The following is a 14708-nucleotide window of genomic DNA, read 5'->3' as shown; positions in this document are numbered from 1 at the left end:
TCTTTAGAAGATGTTTTCAATGGTGAAGACCACATATTGCAAGCCAGGGTCACTTAACACAAACGCACAAGATGAAAACTAAAGTTAATCTTTGTTGAAGCAAGAATACGGACTTCAGTTTTGGACTTGTGTTTGTGTTTATTTCAGGTTGATCACTCCGTACCACTGAGCCAAGTAATTTGGGTGCTTGCTGTAACGGATAGTTATACAGACATATTAAATTTTCAAAACTATCCATGCTTCGCCCCACTTCCATTAGGAATACAACCCTCTATGAATTATGAACTCCTCCAATTCTGGCTTCTTGTACATCTGCAAATTTAATCATTGATATTCCTGCCTTGAGCTGCCAAAGATTGAACCTCTGTACCTTTTTTTCTCCTCCTTTAAGATATTCTTTAAAATCTACCACTTTCGGGCACCATTTCTGATGTTCTCGTTATGTGACTCAGTATCAGCTTTTGTCCAAGGACATTCTTGTGAAGCACCTTAGAACATTTTACTGCATTTAGGGTGCTATTGGAATGCAAGTTGTTGTTATTAGGAGTGCTCACTGTAAGACTGTGGCCCCACAATACCCACAAGAATAGCGTATGTTTGATATAGCACCACTTACTTGTTCCTTTGCCTTTCTGTGCAAGATAGTTGCCCCACAGATCCCATGTGCACTGCCTTCTACCCCACCATCCTTGTGTGGCTTCTGCCTGCACTTGTTGAAATTGAATTGTTAGGTTGAACAGTCCCAGTTTTTGGAGGTGAATTGATGAAAACCGTTAAAGGGCATTTCATTTATTTTTCTGTGATCCTGGGTTTGAGTATAGTCTCTTTCTCTAAACCCCAAGTACTAGAGTAAATGTACCCTCTTGTCCCTCTGCATCACCATCACTACACAGAAAAACAGTGCATTTAGCACTTATCAGATAAAGTATTTGAAAGTCTGTGCGAGCAAATCCAAAGCTTCCATTGCCTTTTATAATTTGGTATTATCTGTGCAAGGGTTTGAGTCAGCAAGGTCTTGTTTTGATCTCTGAAATGCTTTTGCGTCCAATTTAGTTTAAATATATTCCGAGTTTCATGGAGGTTAATCTCTGGAGCACTTTCCTTCCCATCCCCATTTGAAATTGAAACAGCAAAGACAAGGGCAATAATTAACTACACAAACCATTTGCTTCTGGGATCAATTTGTGCTGTGAATCCTGTCTGAATGAATGAATGGTATTGTACAGAATTATTTTTCTCCTTTCGCATTCAAAGGGTACTTTTCCATCGCAACAACATTTCTAACATTAATTGTCTCTCGTGATGAATATTTATTTCAACCCTTATTTCTATATTTCCCTCATGGCATGTGGGTGTCACTGGCAAGGCCAGTATTTATTGCCCATCCCTAATTACCCTTGGACTAAGTGGCATGCTAGGCATTTCGGTGGGTATTTAAGAATCAACTGTGGATCTGGAGTCATGTGTAGATTTCCTTCTCTAAAAGATGTTCGTGAATCTGATGAGTTTTAATGACAATTATTGATAGTTTCATGGTCACCATTACTTAGACTAGCTTTCAATTCCATAGTGGGATTTGAACCCATGTCCACAGAGCATTGTAAGAAGTCTCACAACACCAGGTTAAAGTCCAACAGGTTTATTTGGCAGCACAAGCTTTCAGAGTTGCAGGCTCGTTCTTCAGGTGAGTGAGGATTTGTGTTCACAAACAGGGCATATACAGACACAAACTCAATTTACAAGATAATGGTTGGAATGCCAGTCTTTACAGGTAATCAAATCTTAAAGGTACAGACAATGTGAGTGGAGAGAGGGTTAAGCACAGGTTAAAGAGGTGTGTATTGTCTCCAGCCAGGACAGTTAGTGAGATTTTGCAAGCCCAGGCAAGTTGTGGGGGTTACAGGTAGTGTGACATGAACCCAAGATCCCAGTTGAGGCCGTCCTCATGTGTGCGGAACTTGGCTATCAGTTTCTGCTCAGCGATTCTGCATTGTCGTGTGTCGTGAAGGCTGCTTTGGAGAACGCCTACCCGAAGATCAGAGGCTGAATGCCCGTGACTGCTGAAGTGTTCCCCGACTGGAAGGGAACACTCCTGTCTGGTGATTGTCGAGCGGTATTCATTCATCCGTTGTCGTAGGGTCTGCATGGTCCCCTCCAATGTACCATGCCTCGGGACATCCTTTCCTGCAGCTTATCAGGTAGACAACGTTGGCCGAGTTGCAAGAGTATGTACCGTGTACCTGGTGGATGGTGTTCTCACGTGAGATGATGGCATTCGTGTCGATGATCCGGCACATCTTGCAGAGGTTACTGTGGCAGGGTTGTGTGGTGTCGTGGTCACTGTTCTCCTGAAGGCTGGGTAGTTTGCTGCGGACAATGGTCTGTTTGAGGTTCCGTGGTTGTTTGAAGGCAAGAAGTGGGGGTGTGAGGATGGCCTTGGCGAGATGTTCGTCTTCATCAATGACATGTTGAAGGCTCCGGAGAAGATGTCGTAGCTTCTCCGCTCTGGGGAAGTACTGGACGACGAAGGGTACTCTGCCTGCCGTGTCCCGTGTTTGTCTTCTGAGGAGGTCGGTGCGGTTTTTCGCTGTGGCGCGTCGGAACTGTCGATCGATGAGTCGAGCGCCATATCCTGTTCTTATGACGGCGTCTTTCAGCGTCTGGAGGTGTCTGTTGCGATCGTCCTCATCTGAGCAGATCCTGTGTATACGGATTCCTCAGAGCATTAGCCTGGGCCTCTCTTGTCCAGTGACATTACCACTTCGCCGCCATCTCTCCTTAAAAGAGACAACTGGGTCGACATTTTTCTCCTTTTAAAATCTCCAGCTTATAAAATCTGTAACTGCTTTTGATTGTGTGTTAGGGATTTACACCTAAATGGGTTCACAGGCTTGTTTAGTAAAGGTAAACAGTAAAGGTCACAGAGCAGCTTGCTTAAACGATCAGCATTACCCAGTGTTGATAAAAACGTGACACAACCTTCCCTTCCAACTGTGTCTCATTAACTTGACAGAATTTAAAATCACTGCTCACAGCCTGTCCTCTATCCTTGGCATTTCTCCATCTTGTGTCAAATTTTAAATATGTTCTACCGTGTTTTACAATGTTCATTTCTGAATGCAAATGTTCCCTGATTAAACTGCAATTAAATATCAGTGTCCAGCTTGTGGTTGAACAACGGCTTCTAATTGAGTTTGTGCTGTATGATGGAAGATCTCCATCTGATTGCCCTTTATCAGTCAGTTTGCATTGTATTACACCGCGTCCAAGTGTATTCCCGAGTCCCCATTATTACTCTGTAATTTATGAAGGTCAAGGGCATTAAATCACTTCCCTTTTTAATCAAACCAGCCGCGTTTGGATTCTTCAAGTGTGATCTGCAGAGCATTTTTTTCTCAATTTGGATAAGTAGGTGATTATGTTTCAGTAGACATGGTAATGCATTTGTAGTCCTTTATTAACTATATGCAGTTTTTTTGTCAGAGTGTATTACAATTTGACCTGCCCTCCCTGTTTGAAATCTCAATTTGTGCATTTTATTGCAATTCAATGCAGTTGATTATTTCTGCTTCCTGCAGTTTCTCTATCTCAAGGTTATACCATGTGAGCATTTGCTAGGAAGAAATACTTGCATTTATATGGTGCCTTTCACACCCAAACATCTCAAAGTACTTTACATGCAAGGATTGCTGATCTGAAGCACAGTGAGGCTAAATAATTCACCGTGAACTAGTCGCAGAAAGTGGGTCAGAATCGTTCCGTGTTGTATATCGCTATGACTCTATAACCCAGATTGTCATCTAACAACAACTTTTAGTTAAATGCTTCTGGTTTTCAATATTTTGCTCACTTAAACAGAAGGTGACTGCAGAACGAGCCTCTCCCCACCCAAAATAGTTTGGGGAGAAGAAGAATAAATCTGTCCAATGAGTGAGAATGTGGAGGCAGAGATTGGAGACAGATGTGTCTATCCAACTAGTGACAGCGTGGAGGTGGAAAGAAAAGTGTCTGCCTAATTGGTGACAGCATTGTTTTGTTCCAATCCAGAAATAACCAAGCCCATGTTTTACAGGGTAGGGATAAGATCTCTAGTCAACCATTTTACTGCCTTTTGGTTATTTGATCCCCATTGGGCAGTCGCGTTCATTAAGAACAAAGAAAATTACAGCGCAGGAACAGGCCCTTCGGCCCTCCAAGCCTGCACCGACCATGCTGCCCGACTGAACTAAAACCCCCTACCCTTCTGGGGACTAAATCCCTCTATTCCCATCCTATAATGTATTTGTTCAAACGTCCCTTAAAAGTCACTATCGTATCTACTTCCATTACCTCCCCCGGCAGCGAGTTCCAGGCACCCACCACCCTCTGTGTAAAACATCTGCCTTGTACATCTCCTTTAAACCTTGCCCCTCGCACCTTAAACCTGCGCCCCCTAGTAATTGACTCTTCCACCCTGGGGAAAAAACGTCTGACTATCCAATCTATCTATTACTGCATTCAGGTGTTATTACGAAATCACCAAAGGCCGCGCCCATACACTATTAGTTGTGGCATTTGCTACTGAACCTGCTCTTTTCCCCATGGACCATTACCTAGGCTCCTGCTCTAACTTTATTCCTCTCCCTGGTGTACTGGTCAATATTTGTTCCTCAAATAATATCACGAAAAACAAATTATCTTGTTATCTCATTGCTGTTTGTGTGACCTTTTTGGGTGCACCCGTGATTGTGCTGCTCCCTCTCATTGCTTTACTGAAGGGTGAGTCTAGATGATGTGCTCTATACAATGGTGAGAATGCTACCAATGAGACACTGCTGACACTGTCATGTTAATGGTCAGTATTTTCTCCGATCTGTCTTTGTCGATATGGTTGCAAATCCCCGGATTGACTGATTTTTGAGCTTTACTCTCCGCTGGGGAGCTCCATGAGATGGACACTAACTGGCACAACCAGTGATCGTATTAGCAGGATGCTGTAGCGGTTTGACATCACTGCCCCAAACCGCATCATTATGTCCATTGGCAAAAAGGCAGCTGATTGGGATTGTTGAGTGGAAACTAAAATGGATTGAGGGAAATGATAGACTGAAACAATTTCAAGTTAAGAACATAAGAACTAGGAGCAGGAGTAGGCTACCTGCCCCTTCGAGCCTGCTCCGCCATTCAATAAGATCATGGCTGATCTTTTCAGCTCCACTTACCCGCCCGCTCACCATAACCCTTAATTCCTTTACTGTTCAAAAATCTATCTATCCTTGCCTTAAAAACATTCAATGAGGTAGCCTCAACTGCTTCACTGGGCAGGGAATTCCACAGATTCACAACCCTTTATGTGAAGACGTTCCTCCTCAACTCAGTCCTAAATCTGCTTCCCCTTATTTTGAGATCATGCCCCCTAGTTCTAGTTTCACCTACCAGTGGAAACAACTTCCCTGCTTCTATCTTCTCTATTTCCTTCATAATCTTATATGTTTCTGTAAGATCTCCCCTCATTCTTCTGAATTCCAATAGTATAGCTCCAGTCTACTCAGTCTCTCCTCATAAGCTAACCCTCTCAACTCCGGAATCAACCTCGTGAATCTCTTCTGCATCCCATCCAGTGCCAGTATATCCTTTCTGAAGTAAGGAGACCAAAACTGTAAACACAGTACTCCAGGTGTGGCCTCACCAGCACCTTATCCAGCTGCAACATAACCTCACTGTTTTTAAACTCCATCCCTCCAGCAATGAAGGACAAAATTCCATTTGCCTTCTTAATTACCTGCTGCACCTGTGCACACTTTGCTCTGCACTCATCTTAGTGTCATCTGCAAATTTTGACACACTACACTTGGTCCCCAACTCCAAATCATCTATGTAAATCGTGAACAATTGCGGTTCCAACACTGATCCCTGAGGCACACCACCAGTCACTGATTGCCAACCAAAAAAACACCCATTTACCCCCCACTCTTTGCTTTCTGTTAGTTAACCAATCCTCTATCCATGCTAATGCATTACCCGTAACACCGTGCACCTTTATCTTATGTAGCAGTCTTGGTGCAGCAGCTTTTCAAATGCCTTCTGGAAATCCAGATACACCACATCCACAGGTTCCCCATTGTCCACTGTGCATGTAATGTTCTCAAAGAATTCCACCAAATTATTCAAACATGACCTGCCCTACATGAACCCATGCTGCGTCTTTCCAATGGGACAATTTATATCCAGATGTCTCGCTATTTCTTCCTTGATGATAGATTCAAGCATCTGTGTGCACGTTGAGTAGAGAATCCTGTAACCTGTTCCACTTGTGTGAATAGGCAATGATGTGGAGATGCCAGCGTTGGGCTGGGGTGGGCACAGTAAGAAGTCTCACAACACCAGGTTAAAGTCCAACAGATGTGCGGGTTAGGTTGATTGGCCAGGTTAAAAATTGCCCCTTAGAGTCCTGGGATGTGTAGGTTAGAGGGATTAGCGGGTAAAATATTTGGGGGTAGGGCCTGGGTGGGATTGTGGTCGGTGCAGACTCGATGGGCCAAATGGCCTCCTTCTGCACTGTAGGGATTCTATGATTCTATGTTTATTTGGTAGCACAAGCTTTCGGAGCACTGCCCCTTCATCAGCATCACATGATGAAGGGGCAGTGCTCCGAAAGCTTGTGCTACTCAATAAACCTGTTGGACTTTAACCTGGTGTTGTGAGACTTCTTACTGTGAATAGGCAATCACAGGAAGATCTGCATAGTGCTGCTCTGTTGAGATAAGAGCAGGAATAACCTCTCTGGCTGCTCAGGTCTGCTCTGTCATTCGGTTGAAGTGTGGCTGATGATTGACCTCAGCTCAATTTTCCTTCCCTATCCTCCTATCCCTCACTTTTTTTGGTGTCCAAAAATCTCTCAATCTCAGCCTTGGATATATTCAGTGAGTGAGGATCCACAGTCCTCCGGGGTAGATAATTTTTCCCTCTGTTTTTTGCCTGGGTTTCAGTTCCTGAACAATACTTGATGTACAGTCATCCTCACTTTTACAGTTATAGCACCAATTGATTGGTTAATAAGCAGATGAATTAATAGCTGCCTGAGGAAGCTTTAATCTGTTTTGTAATTAAAGCAGCTTGATTGAGTCTGTCCGTGTTGTTAAAATTCCCAATTATAAGACCCCTCCAGCTCTGTTTCAGACGGTTCTCTGCACTTAATTGAAGTTACATTTACAGAATCATAGAAACCCTACAGTGCAGAAAGAGGCCATTCGGCCCATCGAGTCTGCACCGACAACAATCCCACCTAGGCCCCATTCCCGTAACCTCACGTATTTACCCCACTAACCCTTCTAAGCTATGCATCCTGGGACACTAAGGGGCAATTTAGCATGGCCAATGCACCTAACCTGCACATCTTTGGACTGTGGGAGGAAACTGAAGCACCCGGAGGAAACCCATGCAGACACGGGGAGAATGTGCAAACTCCACACAGACAGTAACCCGAGCCGGAATCGAACCCAGGTCCCTGGAGCTGTGAAGCAGCAGTGCTAACCACTGTGCCAAACAGTGCTAAGTTAAATGTTTGGTTTCTTTCAACTGCTGATGACATCCAGTAGATTTTGAGTCTTGGGTTCAATATCTCTCGTTTCTGCCAGTCCCTGTCCCAGCCTGCCACTCTGACAAACCTGGAAATTCATGGGTTTTCTGTCATGTGCCCCTGCTGTATTAAGACGGATGATAGTCCAGAAATCATCCATTTTCTGGATAGACCAGTTCCCAGCCTTCCTGCAGCAAGAGCAGCTAAACCACCATAGCCTGTACCAAAGAAAACAAAGTCATGCATTTTTTGTAGAATCATAAAAAGGAGCAGGAGTAGACCATTATCGTAGAATCATAGAACCCCTGCAGTGCAGAAAGAGGCCATTTAGCCCATCGAGTCTGTACCGACCACAATCCCACGCAGGCCCTATTCCCATAACCCCACACATTTACCCTGCTAATCTCCCTAGAACCAGGGTCAATTTAGCACGGCCAATCCACCTAACCCGCACATCTTTGGACTATGGGAGGAAACCGGAGCACCCGGAGGAAACCCACGCACACACAGAGAGAATGTGCAAACCCCATACAGCGAGTGACCCAACCTGGGTCCCTGGCGCTGTGAGGCAGCCGTGCTAACCACTGTGCCACCATTTGGCCCATCAAGCTGGCTGTGCCATTCAGTATTTGGACTTTAACCTGGTGTTGTGAGACTTCTTACTGTGTTCACCCCAGTCCAACGCCGGCATCTCCACATCATTCAGTATGATCATGGATATCTGATTGTGGCCTTAACCCAAATTTCCTGCCCTCCCCCATAACCCTTGACTCTCTTTTCGATCAAAATCTGTCAAAATCAGTCTTTCGCAATCCCCGGATGTCGCAAAGCACGTTACATCTACTGAGGTACTTTTTGAAATGTAGTCACTGTCACAATGTTGAAAAGCAGATGCTATTTTACGTGCAGCAAGCTGCCACCAATGACAGGGAGATAAATGATCAATTATCTGGTTTTAGGTGTTCATTGCAAAATAATCTTTGGCAAGAATACCCCAACTCCGCTCTCTTCTAAAAAAAAATAGCACCTGGGGATCTGTTACGTCCACCTTAAGAATTCTCACAACAACAGGTCAAAGTCCAACAGGTTTATTTGATAGCACGAGCTTTCGTGCTCATGATACCAAATAAACCTGTTGAACTTTAACCTGGTGTTGTGAGACTTCTTACTGTGCCCACCCCAGTCCAATGCCGGCATCTCCACATCACATCCACCTTAGGGGGTAAACGGCAATTTGGTTTAACATTTCACCCAAAAAGCGGACCTCTGACAGGGAGCACACTCTCAGTGGTGCACTGGGATTGTCAAGTCTTAATATTGTGTGTGTTCACATTCATTCTGAGAGGTACAATTGAAGGGGCTGGACTGAAAAACTGTGAATGTTTCTCTGAGATTAGAGTTGAAATCTAGCCATTCAGTGAATGGATCAGCCGCCACCCCCGGACTGGGAGACCCGGGACCTTGCTTGTTATGCTGATTTCCTGGTGGAGTCAGGTTTGAGTTCTTGGTTTTGATGCAGTGAATTCAAAGTGTTTTGTTTTTGGATTTTACCAGTGATCGAAGAGGTGGAATGATTGTAGATCCTTTAAGGTCAGGAGTGCCGCATCCTGACTTTGACCCTTCGGCAGGAATCCCAGGGCAGCTTCCCCCAGGGTCAGTCCCACCTGGAGCCAGGTTTGACCCATTCGGACCAATTGGACGAGGTCGTTCTGGGTATGTGTGAACCCTTTTCTTGTTGATACAAATTTACGGGAAGCTTTACAAACGCAAAGTAGTTGATTGAATCTGTGCCATACACTGTAGCTACAATCATTGAATCTGTGCCATACACTGTAGCTACAATCATTGAATCTGTGCCATACACTGTAGCTACAATCATTGAATCTGTGCCATACACTGTAGCTACAATCATTGAATCTGTGCCATACACTGTAGCTACAATCATTGAATCTGTGCCATACACTGTAGCTACAATCATTGAATCTGTGCCATACACTGTAGCTACAATCATTGAATCTGTGCCATACACTGTAGCTACAATCATTGAATCTGTGCCATACACTGTAGCTACAATCATTGAATCTGTGCCATACACTGTAGCTACAATCATTGAATCTGTGCCATACACTGCAGCTACAATCATTGAATCTGTGCCATACACTGTAGCTACAATCACTGAATCTGTGCCATACACTGTAGCTACAATCATTTCTAAACCAACATACTTCACTCCGGAATAAAATTCTTGATGTGTGACACCAGATTGATCCCAGTAGTTTTACCATGTATGCCTTTTTCCCAGATTCCACCTGACTGGAAGATTACAGTCTATAATTACACTGTCGAGTGTTTCTGTTGTCCAGGAATACATTCACGTGTGAAGTGGAAGAGAGATAGATAGAGGAATGGAGGAGAGAGAGAGAGAAATGTGGGGGAGAGAGAGAGCGAAATGGAGGAGAGAGAGAGAGAAATGGGGGAGAGAGAGAGAGAAATGGAGGAGAGAGAGAAATGGGGGAGAGAGCGAGAAATGGGGGAGAGAGAGAGAGAGAAATGGGGGAGAGAGAGAGAGAGAAATGGGGGAGAGAGAGAGAGAGAAATGGGGGAGAGAGAGAGAGATGGGGGGGAGAGAGAGAGAGAGAAATGGGGGAGAGAGAGAGAAATGGGGGGAGAGAGAGAGAAATGGGGGAGAGAGAGAGAGAGAAATGGGGGAGAGAGAGAGAGAGAAATGGAGAGAGAGAGAGAAATGGGGGAGAGAGAGAGAAATGGGGGGAGAGAGAGAGAAATGGGGGAGAGAGAGAGAGAGAGAAATGGGGGAGAGAGAGAGAGAGAGAAATGGGGGAGAGAGAGAGAGAAATGGGGGAGAGAGAGAGAGAAATGGGGGAGAGAGAGAGAGAAATGGAGGAGAGATACAGCAAGTGGAGGAAAGAGAGCAAAATGGAGGAGAAAGAGCGAAATGGAGGTGTGAGAGAGAGGGAGAAGCAGGCGAGGTGATGGAAGCAAGAGAGAGGTGGGGTGAGAGACCGAGGGAGAAAGGGGAAATGAAGGAGGGGCACAAGTGAAGGAGAGAGGGAAATGGTGGAGAGAAAGGGGGAATAGAAGATAAAATAGAGGAAACATAAAAAGAGAGACAGAATATGAAGTGGAGGAGATTCAAGAACAAGAGAACAGAAAGGGCGGCAAAAACTGAAGGAGTGCAGATAGTCTAAAGTAAAGGGAGAGTGTGACAGTCGGCAATGAAAAACTAAGAGTAGAGAATAGCATAATAAAGCCAGAAGAATAAGCCAAAATGGGGATCTAGCACAAAAGTGAAGGTGGTTGAAATTATGTGGGTTCCAGGGGTTGCAAGAAACGCAAAATAGATTTGGTTTGGGACTTAGCATATCATAGAATCATTTAATGATTACAGCACAGAAAAGGCCATTCATCTTTTCATGTCTCTGCTAGCTGTAGCCTTGTCTTTTTCTTTCACTCCAGATAATTATCCAATTCCCTTATAAAAGCCAGAATTGAAGCCACAGGTGGCACGGTAGCACAGTGGTTAGCACTGCTGCCTCACAGCTCCAAGGACCCGGGTTCGATTCCCGGCTTGGGTCACTGTCTGTGTGGAGTTTGCACATTCTCCCCGTGTCTGCGTGGGATTCCTCCGGGTGCTCCGGTTTCCTCCCACAGTCCAAAGATGTGCGGGTTGGGTTGATTGGCTTACATTTACATTGTAGTGAAGTTATTGTGAAAACCCCCAAGTCACCACACTCTGGCGCCTGTTCAGGTACAGTGAGGGGTAATTTAGCACATGTGCCAATGCATCTAACTAGCACGTCTTTCGGACTGTGGGAGGAAACCAGAGCACCCGGAGGAAACCCTGTAACAAAGACTTTCCTCATGTTGCCTTTGGCTCTTTTGCCAGTCACCTTAAATCCGTGTCCTTCTGCCATTGGGAACTGTTTCTCTCTGTCGTGTTGTCCACTCCAATGTGGGTGTCAGTTACTGCATTAAAAATGAAAGCTTTGCCCTTTTAGCTGCTGTGGTGTTTGTCCTGGAGCAACCTATCGGTTTCTGTTCAGCTTCACTTGGATTAGTTTTCCTTCTGGAAATAAACTTCCCAAGTTGCATTACTATATTATCAATCTAATGGGTCAGTATTCCTGATGGATTCATCACATGTCCAATTGCTTTCTCAATTCAAATTGCTTTTTCCTCCCATCCAATACTTTAATAAATGAAAGCCTTCGTCAGAAATGAAAGCCCATTAATATCCTTTCCAGGTACTGTTCTCAGCAGTGCCCGGATTAATCTTGAAGATTGCAGGACAATCCTGGAGGGATAGCAACTTTAAACGATAATTGTGTGATTTGAACAAAGAACAAAGAAAATTACAGCACAGGAACAGGCCTCTTGGCCCTCCAAGCCTGCACTGACCATGCTGCCCGACTGAACTAAAACCCCCCTTACCCTTCCGGGGACCGTATCCCTCTATTCCCATCCTATTCATGTATTTGTCAGGACGCCCCTTATAAGTCACTATCGTATCCGCTTCCACTACCTCACTCAGCAGCGAGTTCCAGGCACCCACCCTCTGTGTAAAAAAACTTGCCTCGTACATCTCCTTTAAACCTTGCCCCTTGCACCTTAAACCTGTGCCCCTGAGTAATTGACCCTTCCTGGGAAAAAGCTTCAGACTATCCACTCTGTCCATGCCCTCATAATCTTGAAGACTTCTATCAGGTCGCCCCTCAACTTCCGTCGTTCCAGTGAGAACAAACCAAGTTTCTCCAACCTCTCCTCATAGCTAATGCCCTCCATACCAGGCAACATCCTGGTAAATCTATTCTGTACCCTCTCCAAAGCCTCCACATTCTTCTGATAGTGTGGCGACCAGAATTGAACACTATATTCCAAGTGCAGCCTAACTAAGGTTCGATAAAACTGCAACATGACTTGCCAATTTTTAAATTCAATACCCCGGCCGGTGGTGGTGGGTGGGCTGGGTGTCTGTGCGTAATGTTTGGATTTCTGAATGGTTACAAAGTGTTTCTCTTATTTTTCAGTCCTGATCCAGACCATCTCCCTCCTCCTGGGTATGACGACTTGTTCATGTGATTTCTTTTTCTTCCCTTCGCCTCCCTCTTGTTTTCAAACGGGGTTTGGTTATTTAAAAAACAAACTCGGATGTAGATCACAACTTGAGGAACCTTGTGGCCTTCGCTTCTTTTGGTGAAATGAATATTTTATGAACTGTGTAAATTAGCCGCTTGCTGTAAAGGGTTCCAATTTGAAGATCCGTTTCTGCTGAAATGGCCTGCCTTTAGCAGTGGGGCGTAGTTGATGAACTGAACAAGTGAAAGTCTTAAGAGCAGCCAAGTGCTTTATTGTCATGTATCTGACACATGCTTCCAGTGAGGATGTATGACCATGCTGCACATTGTCACGGAGTTGTCACCATGTGATGTGATTGAGATAGGCAGATGAAGTTAAATGCATGAGAGGGTTTGAGTTAAGTGATCCTGTTAATAAACTGATGTGTAAATGAAAGAAATAGTTTGATTGCATTCTGTCATCGTACACCAGTTTCCTTGCACCGTTCAAGGGTTCTGTAGGGAATTGCTGGTGAATTTATCCAATCTTCGGAACAGAAAGAAGCTATCTGGCCCACTGTATCTGAGTCAGCTCTTTGAGAAAGTTATTTAGTCTCACTCCTGCTATTTCCATGTAACCCTGCCAATCCTCACCCTTCAGGTATTGCCCTGGGAGAAAAATAGCAAATATTTATTTTCTTAAAACTAATGTATGTACGCTTCACCATACTGAGCCTGACTCTCTATTGTTGACAACTAACAGGCCTTTTTATTTTAACTGGCCTGACTGTTGTTTATCCTGATGTATTGTAAGAATCATTGAGCTCAGTCTGATTTCCTTTTCCCCACTATCACAGCTCTTTCTCTGTACTTGGATTCCTATCCATTCAACTAACAAGCTTGGCTCCAGAGGCAGAACGCCGAATATTGATCTCACTTTTAACTCCAACAATTATTTTCAATTAAAAATTAGATAAAATATTTAACCGCATTGTGTTTGTGACTTGATTTACAAGTGCCCCAAACTTTTTTTTTGTTGAGGGAGAAACACATTTTGGGGACGAGGAATAAAATGATTGATGTCAAGAATGGCACTGTGTATACGTCAGGGTGCTTGTAAGTGTTGTCTGCCCTGATCTTTTTGCCTTTGGTGCCATCTCTACCTTTTCCCTATGTGTACCCCATATTTAACAATTAGCTGGTCCAAATATCTGCTCAGACAATGCAAACATGTGGAAAGACTCACAAGCTGGAGTTGTTCACCTAAGTACTTGGAGAAGATTGATAGACCATGGGCGGCACGGTAGCACAGTGGTTAGCACTGCTGCTTCACAGCTCCAGGGACCTGGGTTCGATTCCCGGCTTGGGTCACTGTCTGTGTGGAGTTTGCACATTCTCCTCGTGTCTGCGTGGGTTTCCTCCGGGTGCTCCGGTTTCCTCCCACAGTCCAAAGATGTGCAGGTTAGGTTGATTGGCCATGCTAAAAATTGCCCTTAGTGTCCTGAGATGTGTAGGTTAGAGGGATTAGTGGGTAAATATGTAGGGATATGGGGATAGGTGGGATTGTGGTCGGTGCAGACTCGATGGGCCGAATGGCCTCTTTCTGTACTGTAAGGTTTCTATGTTTCTTCTATGACTTGTTTAAAATTGTGTTGTTTCGATGGAGAAATAAGGTTTCTACTTGCAAGAAGGGCTATAATCAGAAGACCAGAAGTTTAAAATAATTTACAAAAGAGATGCAGGGAATGGGAGAGTGGATGGTCGGAGTTGAGGTTTTTTTTTAATGCATCAAGTTGTGATCTGGAATTCGCAGTCTGAAAAGTTAGTAGAAGGAGATTCAGGAGGAATTTAACCGAATTGGATAAATGCTTCAAACTTGCAGGTTTATGAAAAAGAGAATTGAGTGTAAGATTCATTGGTGGTTCTTTCATACAGGCAGCTCGGGTATAATGGGCTGAATGGCCTCCTTCAAAGCCATATCATGCTGTATGAGAATTTTAACCTGATATTCCATAACAATATTTCAGTACCAATTTATTGCTTGTGGGGTTTTTAGTCAATATTTTAAGGCATCAAGT

At 44.2% G+C, this 14708-nt stretch overlaps 1 protein-coding gene across 1 annotated transcript in view; it reads left to right on the top strand.

Annotated features, from left to right (window-relative positions):
• Window positions 1–13611, top strand: part of psmf1 (proteasome inhibitor subunit 1) — a 56631-nt gene extending 43020 nt beyond the window's left edge. Inside the window, exons 6-7 of the mRNA XM_078236899.1 lie at window positions 9113–9271; window positions 12604–13611. Of these exons, the coding sequence (XP_078093025.1) occupies window positions 9113–9271; window positions 12604–12655 (211 nt within the window). The 3' untranslated portion in view covers window positions 12656–13611. The remainder of the gene's footprint in view (window positions 1–9112; window positions 9272–12603) is intronic.
• Window positions 13612–14708: the final 1097 nt, after the last annotated feature.

This window comes from Mustelus asterias, chromosome 20, assembly GCF_964213995.1.
Source record: "Mustelus asterias chromosome 20, sMusAst1.hap1.1, whole genome shotgun sequence".
Lineage (NCBI taxonomy): Eukaryota > Metazoa > Chordata > Chondrichthyes > Carcharhiniformes > Triakidae > Mustelus > Mustelus asterias.
Note: the sequence above shows the minus strand (reverse complement) of the source record. Positions and strands in the feature narration are given on the sequence as shown.